Source organism: Saccostrea echinata, unplaced genomic scaffold (genome assembly GCF_033153115.1).
Source record: "Saccostrea echinata isolate AGI-Se365-2 ecotype Australia unplaced genomic scaffold, CSIRO_AGI_Sech_v1 ptg000022l, whole genome shotgun sequence".
NCBI classification, from domain to species: domain Eukaryota; kingdom Metazoa; phylum Mollusca; class Bivalvia; order Ostreida; family Ostreidae; genus Saccostrea; species Saccostrea echinata.
Genome location: NW_026889771.1, coordinates 16169699 through 16186678, shown reverse-complemented (window position 1 = coordinate 16186678; position 16980 = coordinate 16169699). Strand labels below are relative to the sequence as shown.

Genomic DNA, 16980 nt, shown 5'->3' with positions numbered 1-16980 from the left:
CTTAACAAACATGCATTAAAAAGACCATTACAATTTTCAATACGTATTGCGTCAAGCATTAAATCGAGTATAAGCAAATAAACCTGATATTTCCAAATATTTTAAACTGTTAGTAGTATCACGTAGATTTTTTTTTTAGTGAACAATGTAAGTGACGTTTACAATATTCCATTTGTGCTGTAATGAATGATTCCTTCAGATAAATACTTCAAATTATATACGATAATTTTATTTATTACAAGTAAAGCATAATAATAATTTGATGACGTACATGTAGTAATTTACAAGATACAAAATGTAACGACTTTATGCGCCCTCACGCTCAAACATTTAGCAATGGAACTACATACAGGCAAGTTACTTGCAAACCATGTACATGCTTTGTCATTTATAAAATTGATTAGTTCTGCATGACATTTCTTTTTCGGAAACAATGATACAGTTAGATACATGCATGCTATAAATCAGTAAGAGGTTTCAGTTCAATTCCTTCTCCAACATTGCAGTTTTTGTCTTTGCCATTTTCACTTTTACTTTTAGAACTGCCATTATTAAGAAGAGTATCTTTTGTCTCCATTCCTCTGAAATTAGTTTTCTCGTAGTCATATTTGCTGTGACCTTCTGGTACACAACATAGCAGACGACGGAAACTTCGTCTAAAGTTTTCCGACAGAAAAGCGTACAAAATCGGATTGACACAACTGTTCATGTACGCTAAGCAGTTGGCAGCCATATGTATGGCCGAGGACATTATGGAGACTTCAAAGTCAGTATTTAAGTACTGAACTAAAAAAATCACTTGAATCGGTAGCCAGCACAAAGCGAATATGAGAACAACGATGACAACCATTTTGGTTACTCTCTTTTTGGCTTTTAGGCTGTCGGCTCGCTGGCTTCCACCCGGAACTACCCCGTATAAAAGACGCTTTAACAGGAACCCGTACATAAGACATATCAGCATTAACGGAATCATGTAGCCAAATGCAAAAAAACACCCGTAAAATATTTTTAAAACTAATTTACTTTTCAATCCCGCAATATTAAGACAAGCTGACCTCTGAAATCCCATCCAGTGGTAATCAACAACACCGTATTGCAGAAATATCGGGACATTACCACAGCAGATGAATGTCCATGTCATGTATACCAGTAGGTAGGTGTTACGTCGGTTGCGCAGGCGCATGGATGGTATTGGATGAACAACAGCTAGGTATCTGTCCAGAGACAGCAAAACCAATGTCCATACGCTGGCGTAAGCAGAGACATGTATTAAAAAGTGGACAATTTTGCACCAAACAGCGCCAAAGGGCCAATAAGACATGGCGTAGTTGGCTGCAGTGAACGGGACACAAAATACGATGAAAAATAGATCAGCTACGGCCAGACTTACTATCAGAATATTTGTGGTATTTTGCATTTGTTTGTAAGACCATACAACAAATATGACTAAAACATTCCCCACAAATCCAAGGATAACTATTAATCCAAAAATTATCGGTATGATGTAACGTACAAGATTCTCGAATTTTAAGAAAGCCTCGATGTTAACGTAATCTTCTGTTATATTGCAGACGGTTCTATTTTCACAAGACATGTTGTAAAGCATGGTTGTCAAGTTGATTTTTTCTCCGCCAATATTGCTCATCTAAAATGAGAATGCAAAATTTAATAATGGTATTAAAAACTTTTTGATATATAACAATTTGAACATTTGAGGTATTTTAACGTCAACTCGCAGAGGTGTGTTATTTGTATATAACATTAAAATTTACAGTATAATAGGGAAATTAAAGAAAGAAAAAAAATGAAATACAATAGCATCTTGTGTTAATTTTATTCTTTAATCAACTCTTGAAAATATCGACTTGTAAACGTACATTGTACAATTGTTGATGTTTTTAAAATTCTTTTTGTCTGTTGTAAAATTAGGGCAAATGCCCCTAATTTTGGTGTATGAAAAGTGTATTTTGATACAAGAATTTAAGCATTAATGTTAGTTCTTATTCACGAAATAAATACTTAAACTTGGCTTTTTACGTTCTTTAATGTCAATTGTCCCCCTTCTATATTCTCAGTATAACGCTATGATCGGAAATGTGGCATCATAAACGTACAGCAGTTACAAAAATAACCTTATTCATACCTTCTTCAGAACGGATGCGAACGTTAACCTTTTTTCCTGTACACAAATATGTAATTTGTTATTGGGCATTCATTTTATTTTTTTTCTCTAAATTTAAACATGCCTGCATGCTTGTGATATATCGTTCAAAATATATTTATGTATACCTGTGAAAATCAAGGTTTTTTTTTTCAAATCTTACATTAACGAAAAGTTATTGGGCGGAGTAGATATAAATTTTATCTAGATTAATTATTAACAATTACCTGTACATACCAGAAAAGATACCTGAACCACGTGGACACCGTCATGTAAATTTTGTATTTACTGTCACTTAGTAAATTCAACATTTACAACACGACAATACGTAGAAAAGAATTATGAATGACATAAAACGCACATAAACAACATTTAAATCACGTGATCATCAAGTCTTAATTAAATTGTTTAATTTTTGAATTAATCTCGCAAAAAAAAAAAAAAAATAAAAAATAAACAACAAAAATTCAATCAAAAAAGTTTATATATATATACTTATCCAGACAATTAATTAAAAATTTTGTCTATATCAGTGATGTGATTATGAAGACAAATATTGACTTTTGGATCCAGGTGAAAAGTCAAAGTACTTTCGTACAAGTAAGGAAAACCGGTGTGTTCCCCGAACGGCAACTCACCAAAAACAACGTACGTGATTTAATACGTGAAGTGATTGAGAGGCCTTCAAATGGGGGTTCAGTTTGAGTTTGCCCGTATTTACTTGGATCATAAAGCAGACAAATTCATTAAATTTCATCATTATTCTTATTTCTACACGGTATCCAGGATTCAAGTTATTTGTACTATGTAAAAAATATGCATGTTACTTAAAACGATTTATATAAACAATGTATATCTAAATGATGAATGTTTTGAAATAAAAATTACACCACTAATTTAATATTTTTAGGATTCTAACATATTGGATCAGGGATCAGGTGACTTTATACTTATTACATTAAATCTTTTTAAGCTATTAGTATTGACGTTGAATTGGTGTCTTACGTTTCTCAGTTGTATTATATTGGAAAAACCTTTAAATACTTTTTAAAACCATTTAAAAAAAATTTTTCCCCTATGAATTTAAATAATGTATCCATGAATTTCCCATTGAATTGCTCAGTTATTAAAGTGTTTATATCTTACACATTTCACAATCATCGTGAATTACTTAACTTTAACAATTTAAAAAAAACAACTTTTCTTTGCTGATTGTAAAAATGAGTGATGTATTGATGACATCATCAACCTTAAGGTCACCTTCACAAATTTTACATCCGAAAATTTTTCATTTAGAATAGCGCACGTGTTATGACCAAAATGAATTTATATAGTGGTTGTTATAATATGTAAATATTTAACTTCAGCTGCGACGTTATGTGACACGTACTTTGGTACCAGTACTAGTGAAAGGTCTTAAAATGTGAAGGAAAAAGATTTTTAGTGAAACATGTGGTTTTATATGTGCATGTGCTGTGTTTTTCTACTTAACCAACTATAAAATTCATTTGAATGCCATTTTCGTGCATACTCATGCGTAGAAATAAACTGGTATCAAAGTGTCGTCACAATGAGGCTACAGAGACGTTTATGAAGATATAACTATACAGGGCAGAGAGAAATTCTAACATTGAGTATATTTTGGGTGCTTTTAAACATGTAGTTATAAGGAATGTTTTAAGTTTAGTATGAATTATTGGTGCGTAAATCACACAGATTTGCACGTAGGCATATTTTTCAGGAAGCACTAGCGCGCTTCATGAAATATGACAAGTCTTTGTGATTTACACACCAATATCTCACACGCAACTTAAAAACATTCCTTAAATGAGTATTAAGTGTGTAAAAACAGTGTGTAAAAAAGCAATGCTACTAAAATTCATACAAAATAGTGGAAGAGTGAGATGCAAACAAGACCATAATACATTGAATTGGTTGTTAAAATGTAATATTACATATAAAATTTTAATGTTGTAATAACAATATATACATGTACTCGTATTTATTAAAAGTTACTGCTAAAATTATTTTGGCAGATTTAATCCCTGAGAGGGGCCCTTAATCACGGTGCATAATTACTTCTCGTTTTTTGGCGAATATCCATTCGGGGAATAAGCCAGAAAATCCAATAATCGCAATATTATTTAATTTTGAGTACTGGATTAAATTTTTATTTTACTTTAAATAAACTATCTTTATGACAATAAAATTTCATAAATGAATATCAAAGATGTATTTAAAGACCTGAGAAAAGTTTCATGTGCCTTTCAGAACACATAGTACCACACTGAAATACACACATTTATCGGCAACTGATCTATACCTACCATGTTCCCTACAGGTTGTTAATAGTTTTCATTTCGAGTGTGTTCTCAGAATTACAATTTGAATCCTTTCCATTTTCAGATATTTTTGTAGTGTTGTTCAATAAGGATTCTTTCGAATTCACTTCTGAGCATTTGGTTGCGTTGTTTAATAAAGTGTCTTTTGTGTCTTTATGTTCCTTTTCGTGGCCTCGTGCTTGAGTCCGCTCATACTCAAATTTGTTCCACCTCTCTCGTTTACAACACAGTAAATTTTTAAAACTTCGGCGAAAGTTTTCAGATAGAAATGCGTATAAAATTGGGTTCATGCAGCTATTCATGTATGCAATGCAATTAGCTGTCATCAAAAACGAAGTATTCACTATATTTGTTTCGTAGTTCGGGTCAAAATACTGAAACATGAAACAGATGTGAATGGGAAGCCAACATATTGCAAATACTACAACTACTATGATTATCATACGCGTGACTCTCTTTTTACTTCGAATATTCTCGGCCCTTTGACTTCCGCCTGGCACAACTCCGTACAACAGACGTTTCAATAAAAAACCGTACAAGACACAAATAATTAGTAAAGGCAAAACATAACCAAAAGCGAAAAAGCAACCATGAAACAATGGTAAAGTGTCTTCTTCCAAATTTAAACAGCTGGATCGCATTGCTCCACCATAATTATATTCCAAGACATTGTACTGAATCAGCAACCGAATGTGTCCTACGCTGAAGATAAACCAAGTTAAGACAATTAGGATGTAAGCATTGCGAGTATTTCGAAGCCTCATGGAAGATATAGGATGCACCACTGCTAAATACCGGTCAAATGACATTAGAACTAAAGTCCACACACTTGCATATGCACACACATACATAAGATAGTTGACGATTTTACACCAGATATCGCCAAACGGCCATGTGGGCATTGCATACAAGGTAGCCGTGAAAGGCACGCAGAACATAATGAAGAAAAGGTCTGCGAAAGCCAGACTGACGATCAGAATATTTGTGGTGTTTTGCATTTGTTTGTAAGAGTACACGACAATGATGACAAGAAGGTTTCCTACTAAGCCGAGGAAGACGATAAGTCCAAAGATGGTAGGTATGATGATTCTAACCAGACTCTCGAACAGCATGGCACTCTCGTCTGCACTGGTGCCATTGGAAGCATTCTGAGAGTCAGTCGTGTTTAATTGGGCATCCATTTTTTTTATTGGACCTAAAATAATAGATACTGACAAGCAAATATTTAAGGATGACGATTCCAGTGGTGCAGATTGAGTCCGACATTTAACCTTTATTATTATATTAGATATGTATTTATGGTGCACATTTTATTTTTGTAATTTGAAGAAAGATAATTACATATGTATCCTTTTAATAAGAATTTCTATTTCATTTTGATGTTCGGATGATCGTCTTTTGTTTAGATTATTGTCCGAAAATTATGAAATGATGTGGTACTTACAACTTGAGCAGTTCTATGACTCCTTTAAACAAGTGAGTATGTGTGTGTGTTTGTGGAGGGGGGGGGGGTTGTCATCAAGATACGAATTTTCAAGGTGACTTCTAACCCTTTCCAAAACCTCTCCTTTTCTCTTGAGTAGTACTATGGCAACGTGAAGTATTTAATATTTAAAAAAAAAACCCATTAATGTCATCTTTCCATATGTAAATAAGAATTCCGACAAGACAAGGCTAATAATAAACTTTGTTATTATAGGTATATGCAAAATATTTTGACAATTTAAAACTATAAAATAGAGAATTGATGGATTTTTTTTTCAGAACAATTAGGAAACTGTAGTCCTACAATAAGCAAACTAAGCTGAAGAGAAATTAATTAGACGATGCTGAAAGAACATACGTTTGCGCTTAAAAGATCATATCTCGGAAGAAAAAAAGTTTTTTCATAATTTTTTTTTTGTAGGATATAGCCATAGAAATCAGCAGTTCAGCTGTATCACAGGAAAAATTGACCAGTTTTACAACAGAAAAAATTAATTTGTTGTATCACAGAAAATTGAAGCACTGAAAAATGCGAAGATGTAGAAGAAAGGATCTGCCTTTACCGCAACAAGATTTTTCAGCTGATACATGTACAAGTAATTCATTTGAAGTTCTCTTCCCTTTGTTATATAATAATTCTTCATTCGTGTCGATATATAAATGTACAGGGCAACAGTATACGCCAAAATAACTACTGGTAAACCTAAGTACTTTACACTATTAGTTTGGAATTTTAGTTAGTTTACCTAACTTTAAAGAGGTTCGATCGTCAGCTTTCAAATTGAGCAAATTTCTGTGCGGACCTTCATGAAAAAAATAATATATTTTTCTCTTTCGAAGTATTTACAGTAAAACTGGTTAGTTTGGATTCTCATTTTCCATGCAGGTTGCACACAGAGTTATTTTGTGCAGTGAAATGTTTTATGCTGGTCCCAAATTATTAATTAAATAAACTGTCTTCAATTTTATCATTATATTGTGACAAATATATCAAATATATTGTGAAAGTCCAGAAAAAGTAACCCCAATTTAAATTTAAAATTAACACTATATTTTAGCAATATCTAAAACAATATTACATCCTAGAACCCCCCACTTTTAATTTTCTTTCCAGAATATATAAGAAAATTTTAACCATTCTGCTGGAATTCAGCAAAATCTTAATACTTTAAAATGATTTTACTGCTTGTTAAATTTTTAACGCAAGAAAAATGATATTTTTTGAGTGCAGAAAAGTCAAATAATTGACTCTTGAAACTTTTTTCATTGTCACAAATTTTAATGTGTCTATTCTAGATAAAATAAGACTGTATTTGTTCCCACGATTTATTTGGATAAAAAAATATTGAGGAAATCTTCGAAAAACTGATTTATGTGTCAGACGTAATTTCAGTGCAAAAAGGTCATAATAAATGCTCCGAAGTGCAAAAAAAAATGCACTAATCTTAATTAACCTATGTGTGTAGATTCTAAAAAAATATACTTGATAAAAAATTCTAAATACTTTTGATAGCAGGATCCAACCACCTTAAAGCATATTTCTTTTTTCAGTCACCTTAATGAACTAGTATCTCATATCCCCTCTTTAAGTTATTTCAATGTCGATGTGATTACGAAAGTTTTGTCTCCAGTTTGATGACCCTGTAGTTCATCGTCAAAGACTACGATCTGCCTTGTTCCAGAGATGCAATATTGAGTGTCGTGTTTAGGCGAGGATTTATATTGAGTAATATGTCAATAACATGTCTACAATATGTACATGCTTGTAAAAGAAAGTAATTAAAGATACGTGGAGGTTAAATGTAGGACTCTATCATAATTAACTGTACCACCTTCAAATTAATTGAGAATAGTGCATAATGTCTAGGCGTACATTTTGAACAGAGAAAATTTCTAGAGACCTCCATGCCTGGTTTGAATATGCAGTGTTGTGAAATATTGACAATTCAGCCGCAAAACCTTCTTGTAGAATCATACTTTAAAATGCGACTAAAATAACCATCCTCAGTTAAACTGTCTAGAAAATATCCATAGTTCCATATATAACTACATGTACTTTACAGCAAGTTTGATTTCACAAAGTTTATTTAAAACAACTTCAAAACACATCCACTGGTAAATAAAAGTTTATTTTGAGCAATATACTTCAAAAGAACTAAATATTTTTTTATCATTCGAGGACATTCAGAATTCGTTTTCACATACATGTAAATCTAAGCGTGATCTTCAATCAGAATTACAAATTTCTGGAAGACATCATTTCCGCAATACACATTACCAAAATGTCGGATTTTCTCAATTATATTCTCATAAACACAGAACCTTAAAAATATTAACTAGATCCACTTTTATTATCAATAGTATTTGTTTTAATGAGCACATAGTTGGCTTGATGAAATATTTATCAAATGTGACGTCATAATACGTACCGAAGGCCAAAGGTTGACAATGGGGGTTGTTTTATTACATTTTTAATACACACCAGAGTGGATTACAAGAGATATTGTATAAGACAACCGTTGTGTTTTTAACGAAAAATCTTGAAAAAGATGATGAAGATAATTCCTCGCAACAGGAAGATTGACGGGACACAAAGTAGCGCGAATTTGATTTGGCAGACAAATCGTCTGGTGTGACTGGGAATAATTGAGGTTTGAGATTAAAACTTTATTACGATTGGAAGACAATATTCTCAAAATTATATATCAAAACGTATAGTCATTAGGACATTACATCGGGGGAACCGATCTCCTGCTTAAGCTCCATGATACGACAGTAATTGGCGAGATATAATTCAAATGCGAATTAAATAACGAATCTTTTCTTCTTCCCTTTACTGAACTTAGCTAGCAGTTATGTTAAAATTAAGAAGGAATTACACTTTTTGTAATTTCTAAGAAAAATTTTTCGAGTAAAGTAATATCTCGAAATATATCAGAAGGAATGGACATTGTTTTTATGAAATTTTCTAATGGTTATTTATGATTATTACTTAGATAAAAATCTCATCATCCAGCGCGTTAGCACCTGGACAGTACTAGTATTACAATCTCTCTGCTACAAAGATTTTGGAACGAATAGCACACACCAACATGATGTGACATCCTGAATTAACCATTGTATGTCCTAAACTCGAACGATTTTAAGTCACAAATGAAAAGATGTAAAATGGATAATATCATTCTTATTGGGGTTTCCTATGGTTTCTAAAGAACTCATGCCGTGAGTTCTATAACTGAAATAACGAGAATGTCAATAGCGAGTCTATGCTTCATTGGCAGAATGGAGACCCTTTTCACTGGAAAACAAGTCATCCAAATAGAGTTGTAACGCCACTGTCATTCCATGTAAAGTTTATCAAATGATTGCATTGAGAGATTTATAGACGCCGCCATTCCGGTCGTCCATTTGGTCAATAATCGATTTAACTGTTAGTTGCAGATAAGGATATTTTTGTCTGAAATGAATATAAAAAAATAGCCTGGAAATAACAGAGTCTCTTACAACATTTACTGTGACATTTGAAACGCCCGGAAGCAGTCGTAATTACAAAATAAATACAGTAATTAAAGGCAAAAACAAGAAAAAGGGTTTCACTTCACTTGTTTTTGGAGTCTTTTATCTGGCATTTTGAGAACAGTCGGACGTAGCATTGATAAAGTTTGGAAATCAGATTGATTTCAAAGAAAAACAACAGGACAAGAAGAATGTAGCTCTCTAATGATTAATTCCCACCTGCTTAAAAATCTATCTGCGTCCACCTTGCTTGTCAAGAAAGCGAACCTTTGGGCACAACCTTTGTACTTGCAGTTATATTTGAAAAGCCCCATGTTTTTTCTCTAAACCTTATCTGTTTGTTGTTATCCATCTTTCTAGCCATGTGCATGTTTTGAATTATAAAATCTAATTATTATGTTGTTTAGATCAGGCACGTAACAATAGGGGGCGGGGGGGCCTGGCCCTCCACTTTTTTCCAAAGACTTTTTTTACTATTTGAAATGTTAATTGAAAGGCCGGTTGCCCCCCCCCCCCCCCCCCACACACACACACATTTTGTTGTAGAATAGTCAAATAAGGGTTTTGTAGTAGTGTATGAATAAAATTTGGTACTGAAAGAAGTTGGAACCTACCCCCCCCCACCCCCACCCCCAATAGGATTTTCGAGTTTGGACAATTCTCCTCTTTTTTTCTCTCTGGCTGTCCCCCCTTTCCAAAACGATGCTATGTCCCTGTAGATTTAACTACTAATTGTACAGGGCTTTGACTCAAAGTCGTTGCATTTCATTACAGCCTTTTTTAAAGACTGTTGTACTGTTATTGCAAACTCATCTGACGTTGTTAGCAATGCGTGCTCTCTAAGAACAATTGCTGCAATTAATTAATAAAAAAGAAATTCGCAGCTATCAACATTATTGACATGTAATGCGGTACTTTATTGTCTATATAGTGACTCTAGAAATGTAAAAATACTTAAAATTTGTAATATATGAACAGGAAAAATTGGTTTCCTTAGTTTAGTAAAATACATGGACTGCTTTAATTCATCGAATCTGATACAAGCAAAGATAAGAACTTATACTTACTTTAAAGCCAACGTTGTTCTTGACTCTTATCCAAAATAAATGTTTGATAAATTTTCAAATATTCGACAATAAGAGGAAACATAAACTCCTAGACCCTTGTCAGTAGAAAATTCATCCATGTAAGGAAATATCTCTCTAATTATTAAAAGAAAAGTTCATAAGCCAATCCCAGGAGATTTCTTATTAAGTTCCATTACGATTTCGTGACTTGAGCCGACATTCCCTGCAAATTTCGGAGTTAGAGACAGAGTTAGGGCATTAAAACTGGAAGGCTAGCATGCTATCTGACTATTTATTAAGGGGCTATCGACAAATATTAAATGAAAATCACAGGAGTTCAATTCGCCCTTTCGAAGTTAAAATCTTGTCTTAATTATATAAACCATAAGCTGTTTAGAATGTTTTTGTCGACATCATTATTTCCACCTTTACTTGAGCAAAAAAAAAATATTTGGTATGTACATGTAGATCCTAGTAGTCTATCATAGCTAATTAACTTCAACATGAAAATGACCACATGGTTATTGTCTGGTAAGCCTTTCTTGATTTCAGACCAAACTGATAAGGGGTTAGTAATAATGGCAATGCTGTCTATTCAGTGAGCTTTGAAAGGATAACATGGAATGCAATGGCTGCGTCTTCAATAACGAGTGGTTTCATACAATGAACTAATCACAGCTACAGAGTACAAAGCTTGAAATAAATGTCAATCATTATACGTATTTCGATCATATAGTTGCTAAATTGATTATCAGGGTTGTTTATACAAAGTACATTTAAACATCAATATAAAAGAATTGTGTTTGGACTCTTCATTAACAGTAGGAATCAACGTAAACATCTAAAATTATCATTATTATATTCAATTAAGGTGTTTGAAAACGTCATAGTACAGAACTTCAATGAAACGATGTTTTCACTATAATACCAATGCGATGTTATTGCTGGTGTATTAACACAAGTAGAAGGTCATCGCTTATATGTTTACGTATATTTTTCATGCTTTTATCCATATCCATAAACAAAACATAAGGACAGTCAGTATTCAGTATGTTTTCTGTTAGGTTTATGTATGACCTTTTCATATGCATTTAAATAAAATAACATTCATTTAACTAAAAGCAGCATTTACTTGCATACTTTAACAGATAATTTCTAGCGACTAACCAAGAGTTTTAACTACTGTAGATTCCTAAATATACGCGAGGAATTAATTATCGCGTAGTTACGCGAGAAGCACCACTCGCGAAATAAAATTTCTCGCTTTTATTTTTATGGTGCTGAAATCAATGTAAAACCCCTTGATCAACCGCCCACTCGCGAATTATTGTTCTCGCGATCTGACGTGATAGAGCCATTTCGCGATAATAAGTACTCGCGAAAAATAAGGAATCTACAGTATTCATTATTTTCTAAGTAAGTAACAAGCGAAAAAATATTATCATATTATTAGAAATTGTGACCTTTTAGAATTTAAAATATATGTAGTCGTTTATATGTTTCAGAAATTTTTGAATGAATATCAACTTATTTTTTATATGATGTATGCAGTGTTTTGTCTCTATGACAAAATAAGTATTGGGTTCAGTAATAAAGTCTTGAGAGGGGGTGTTTTATACATCACTCATTAATGTAATTTTACTTCAACTTGATTCGACTTTAATTCAGTGTGAGTTTGTCTTCAAAAATAAAAATTTATTTCTCAAAAATGATTGTTTTTTGTGCTTTTATAAATTAGAGTAGACAAATGACCTACATTCTTTTTTCTCCCACAGTCTTTTTTTCTGATGTGGGCATGGATGATAGTGCATGTTCTTTTTCTAAACAAAAATCCCTTTAGGATATTCGATTCCAGACATGGTTCCTTACCTACTTTTCTAGAGTGCGTTTATTCAATCATAAACACAATACCACAATATTTCATGAGAGAAACCATGTGCCTTCTGCAGCGTGTGGAGCTCATGGTTAGTATGAACGTTGCACGCCAAGAATAAACTTATTAAAAATCTTGATGGAAAGGAACAAAAAAATCAATGAAACGGAGAAGCATAAAAGATTAAAACTTCCCAAAAATTTAAGTCTACATATCTTGTTTAAACGATGCCTTTCTAAACTTAGATCTGCAAGTCGTCGACACCCTTACAAAGAAAGATATTGACGATATGTTACATGACATTGAAAAGAAATTGTTTTGAATTCTTTACTGACAAGACGACAACTTTGTTTTTCTGAAACAGAAATCTATGTTTTGCTTATCTTCGAATCAAACACAACATGTGTTTCACGTTCCGAAATTAGATATAGAATCTCATTCCAGCTTTTTAAAAAAATTAAAAGGAAAGCAGTTTCATTTTATTAAATATAGCCGGCAGTGATCTGAACTTTAACTAAGTGGCCCTTTAATTTGAATCGAGTCTGACTGTCATCTACACGTGGCTTTAAAATTTAGAAGCAAATACTAAGCAAAAATTCATAAACAAAATTTCAAGTACAGGAACCGTATTTCCGTTAGATATTGACAATAGGAAATGAATCCAGAATTTATCTTTTACTGATTATTTAGCATCCCAGCAAATATCCAGTTCAATATTGTTAAGAACCGTCTAGAAAAAAAATCGTGAAAAAAACTTTTTTCCTTAAAATTTATACAACACCAACGTAGAGCTCAAAGTCAATCAGAAGTACCAGAGAGAAAATACAAAACCCGAATAAATGAAAGACAAGGGTATTCTGACCAATCACATTAAGGAAGACAAAAGGTCATAGTCGGCAAAAATTTCAAATTTCGTTGAGGTGATTTCGCTGGTCGTAGACAGATTTCAGAAAAGGTGATTTCGCTGGTTGTAGACAAAATACAGAGATGAATACATCTTTGCAGTTCTTCCCTCATGGAAACGTCCTCTTATCCTTTCTTTATCCCCTTTTGTTCACAGTCACCTCCCTACGTGGCAAGCCCTAACGAATCGGCACTTTAACTTTGAAATTGGACAAAAGCGGAATCGTTTAGGCTCGCCTCGCAGAAAAATGTTGCTTATGTGTTGCTGGAATCCAGTTTTGTTGGCCATTCTGCATTCCCTCAGTGCTGCTAAAGCTTTCAGGTAAGTATGTTGTGCAACTTTTAACGTCCACGACGCAGTGATTTATTAAGTATGTTGTATTTTCATTGTTTCATTGGGAATAATTAAGAAATGATAACAAATTTGAAAGAATTAAAAAAAAAAACTCTTCAACAGACCAGAGGCTTATTGGCCACACTGTTTTTCTGTGTAATCATGGCCCTGTTGTTCTTTAGAATAAATTCAGAACACTATTTTCCGCTTTATTCACATGAAAAATTTTGACCGCATAAATTGTGGGCCCCTCTCAGCACCAAGGAGTCATAACATAACCAAATACATGGAGATGCTACATTATTGATAGGACTAGCCTGGTCTTGCTCTTCTAGAGAAGTTTTCCCCTTGAATGCAGAATTTGATCCCCAAACTACATGTAATTCCACAATTAAGAAAAAAAAACTTGGGAATCTTTGCATATTAATGATGTAAAACTCGTGTCCCCTTTCAAGACCCCACCCTAACCCCGATGGCTATGTTTTGAAGAAATTTTAATTTGCACTACCAGAGCTTGCATATAAATAAAACTAACCACTTAAAATGAGAATTTTTAACCCCCTCCCAAATATTTCCATGTAAAAAAGAAACAAACACACACACATACAAAGCTATCTGTAAGATTTATGTTGGACGATCTACCATAAGGGGTAGAAAAGAATAAAAATGTATGTTTGTACTAAGAACGTTGTTAAAATCGCATCTCTGTTGCTGGGATTGAGACACAACAAAGCCAAACATAATATAAAATGTTCTAAAGAACAACAGAGTTCTGTATGTAACATATAGACACCCAAAACTATGTTGTACGCAGACTGTTCAGAAATTATTGAGAGATTTACTTTTCCTCCATTAAAGAAAAAGATAAATTCATGAAACTTCGACGACATTTTATCAGGTACAGAGAGAACGAATATGCAAAATTTTTAGTAAACAGCATCATTAGATAAGTCCCAGTGAAATCATTAACTTGTATATATCCGTTGACAATGAGCAGTCCACAAAGATTATCGCTACGTCATTTTAACGTCACTTCAGCTATTGATTTTTTTTTCTCTCACATTGAAACGATCGGGAAGCTCTAAATCTTCTTTTTCTGTCATCATTTAATTTAATATTCTGAGAAAACTTTCTCTTTTCTTAAACTCTTCGTTAAAATGCTCTGTATTAATGCTACCACGATGTCAAAAATTGCAATGAAGTGTCATTTACAATTTGACTAGCATCATGCTGTACTGCCTTTAGAACCGCTGGTTATTGAGTTCCTAAAAAATATGGTCGTCCGGCACTTTTGCTTTATAGAGTAATTTGTCAGAAAAAAAGTTTATGTCAACGGAAAATAAAGCCCATGTTTTCTTCGCCTTGATCGTATTTTTAGCATGTCATTGGTCTTGACAGGAGTGTCACCAGCGCTACAAACACTTTTATGTATGCCCGCTGCTCACCCATGACGTCAAAATTCATTTTGCCATCGTAATCGGATTTCTATACCGTGATTAAAATTTTGATGATTTTCCGTATTTCTGATCGAAATTCTATCAAATTTACACAAATTAAAGAGGAAACATGAAAAATTAGATACATAATTTAAATACTATGCGTTCATCGAACCTTATAATTAGTACGTAGTATTTAATGATTTTCATTATCTGATTTCGTGACTGCGCCGGGTACCCCTACCATTGACACGTTAATATACCACTGAAAAGAAGAAATTGAATATTTTGGAAATATTTCTTGCTTTTATTTATCCTCAGTGTTTGTTAAACATATATGCCAATTTTCATTAAAAGACGTTCATTATAAAGGAAAATTAACACAATGTCTAAAGAATTTCCGAACAGCCCTAGTACGTCGCTTTTAAGATATGTCATTCCTGACACTGGTTATACATGTATCAAGGATTTTTTTTTGAAACGTTTATTTTTAATACTCGTATCGAAAAGAAAATCGGAGGTCAGTGTATATATTACTGAGCAACGGCTCATTAAACTCGACTTTTTTGCATTTAAATTGTAACTTTAATATTGATCACTGAAACCTGTAATCATGAAAATATATATAATCTTATTTTATTCAAAATAGTTTTAATTAGAAAAATATGTTCTTAAAAAACATGCTGCTAATTAATACGCTTAAATTATTGTTAAACCTTCTTGCACTTACAAAACTGCATATTGGGGTATTAAAATTCCTTTTATCAATTTTTTTTAATGAATTTAGTGCTGCTCGGTTAGAAACATCATGAAATTACAGTTTTTCATTAAGAACCGGCTAACGGTCAAATTGACCACTTCAATTGACATATATAAATGCCGCTTAGAAATCAAAATTTAAAACAACTGTTAAAAGGTCCACAGAGATTTTATTCATAAACCTCAACCATTAGCCTGTTACAATTGATCTCAAACCCTTTTCTTTGATTAAAGGAAAAACACTATGAAATTTAAAAAAAAAAATAAAAAGTTTGGTTCAGTGATGTAAATTTTGAGATATTGTCCAAATTATCCGAATTTCAGGGTAAAATCAAAGTGTATTTTATCTGGACTTTTTCCATTATATCTTTAATTGTTGGCAAAGTATCTTGAAAAATGTGCAAAATGTGTTTTAAAAATATAATTTGAAACCTACATTGAATATTTCAAGCATATAATGAAGTAAAGATTTCTATGAGTAAAACTACGTAGGGCAAAAGTTCAAACATACTGACTAAAACAAATGTGTAGATTTTAAGAATTTCCTTTTCTTTCCACCAAAAGAAAAAGTCCTTCGAAATTTTATTTTTATCCGATTTTGTGAGCAGTTTTCATTTTGATAACTGAATTTGTACAATTTGCATTTATTGATTAAAAAATGTTACAAAAATTAAAGTGTTATTGATAATTTTGAAATTAGAGGTTCTGACCAAACTTTTCACAAAAGCTGACAAATGGCATACCTTAAGATGTTCAGGTACTTTTGTAATATGTGTTAAGAGTTGACATAAACAATACAGAATATCTTATTCATCCTATCCATATAACAACTCAATGAGATCTCAAAGTTTAAATTCATACTCTCTTATGTAGTTAGTTCATTTATGATATCCTATATAGTATGGTGGAAATGGAATTATATCCGTATTTAATCTGTTATGGAGAAGTAGAAACCATCTATGGAATTTCATAGAAAAGACTAACAGCAAAATGAGGAAAAGTAAAGGTCAAAGTTATAGGAAAGGTCAAGGTTAAAAAATTACAACACGGTTAAATTGCTCTCATTAAACTGTGTCAGGTATGAAGCTTGTTAAAATTTTCTTG

At 32.6% G+C, this 16980-nt stretch overlaps 1 protein-coding gene across 4 annotated transcripts in view; it reads right to left on the bottom strand.

Annotated features, from left to right (window-relative positions):
• Nucleotides 1–213: 213 nt before the first annotated feature.
• LOC133190552 (allatostatin-A receptor-like) overlaps nucleotides 214–16980 on the bottom strand; it is a 39102-nt gene continuing 22335 nt past the window's right edge. For 2 of the 4 annotated variants that reach the window (XM_061326242.1, XM_061326240.1), the window contains exon 2: nucleotides 214–1645. In XM_061326242.1, coding sequence (XP_061182226.1) covers nucleotides 458–1645 — 1188 coding nt within the window. In that variant the 3' untranslated portion in view covers nucleotides 214–457. Of the gene's footprint in view, nucleotides 1646–4488; nucleotides 5699–16980 lie in introns of those variants that run through there. The other 2 variants (XM_061326241.1, XM_061326243.1) reach the window with 2 other exon arrangements.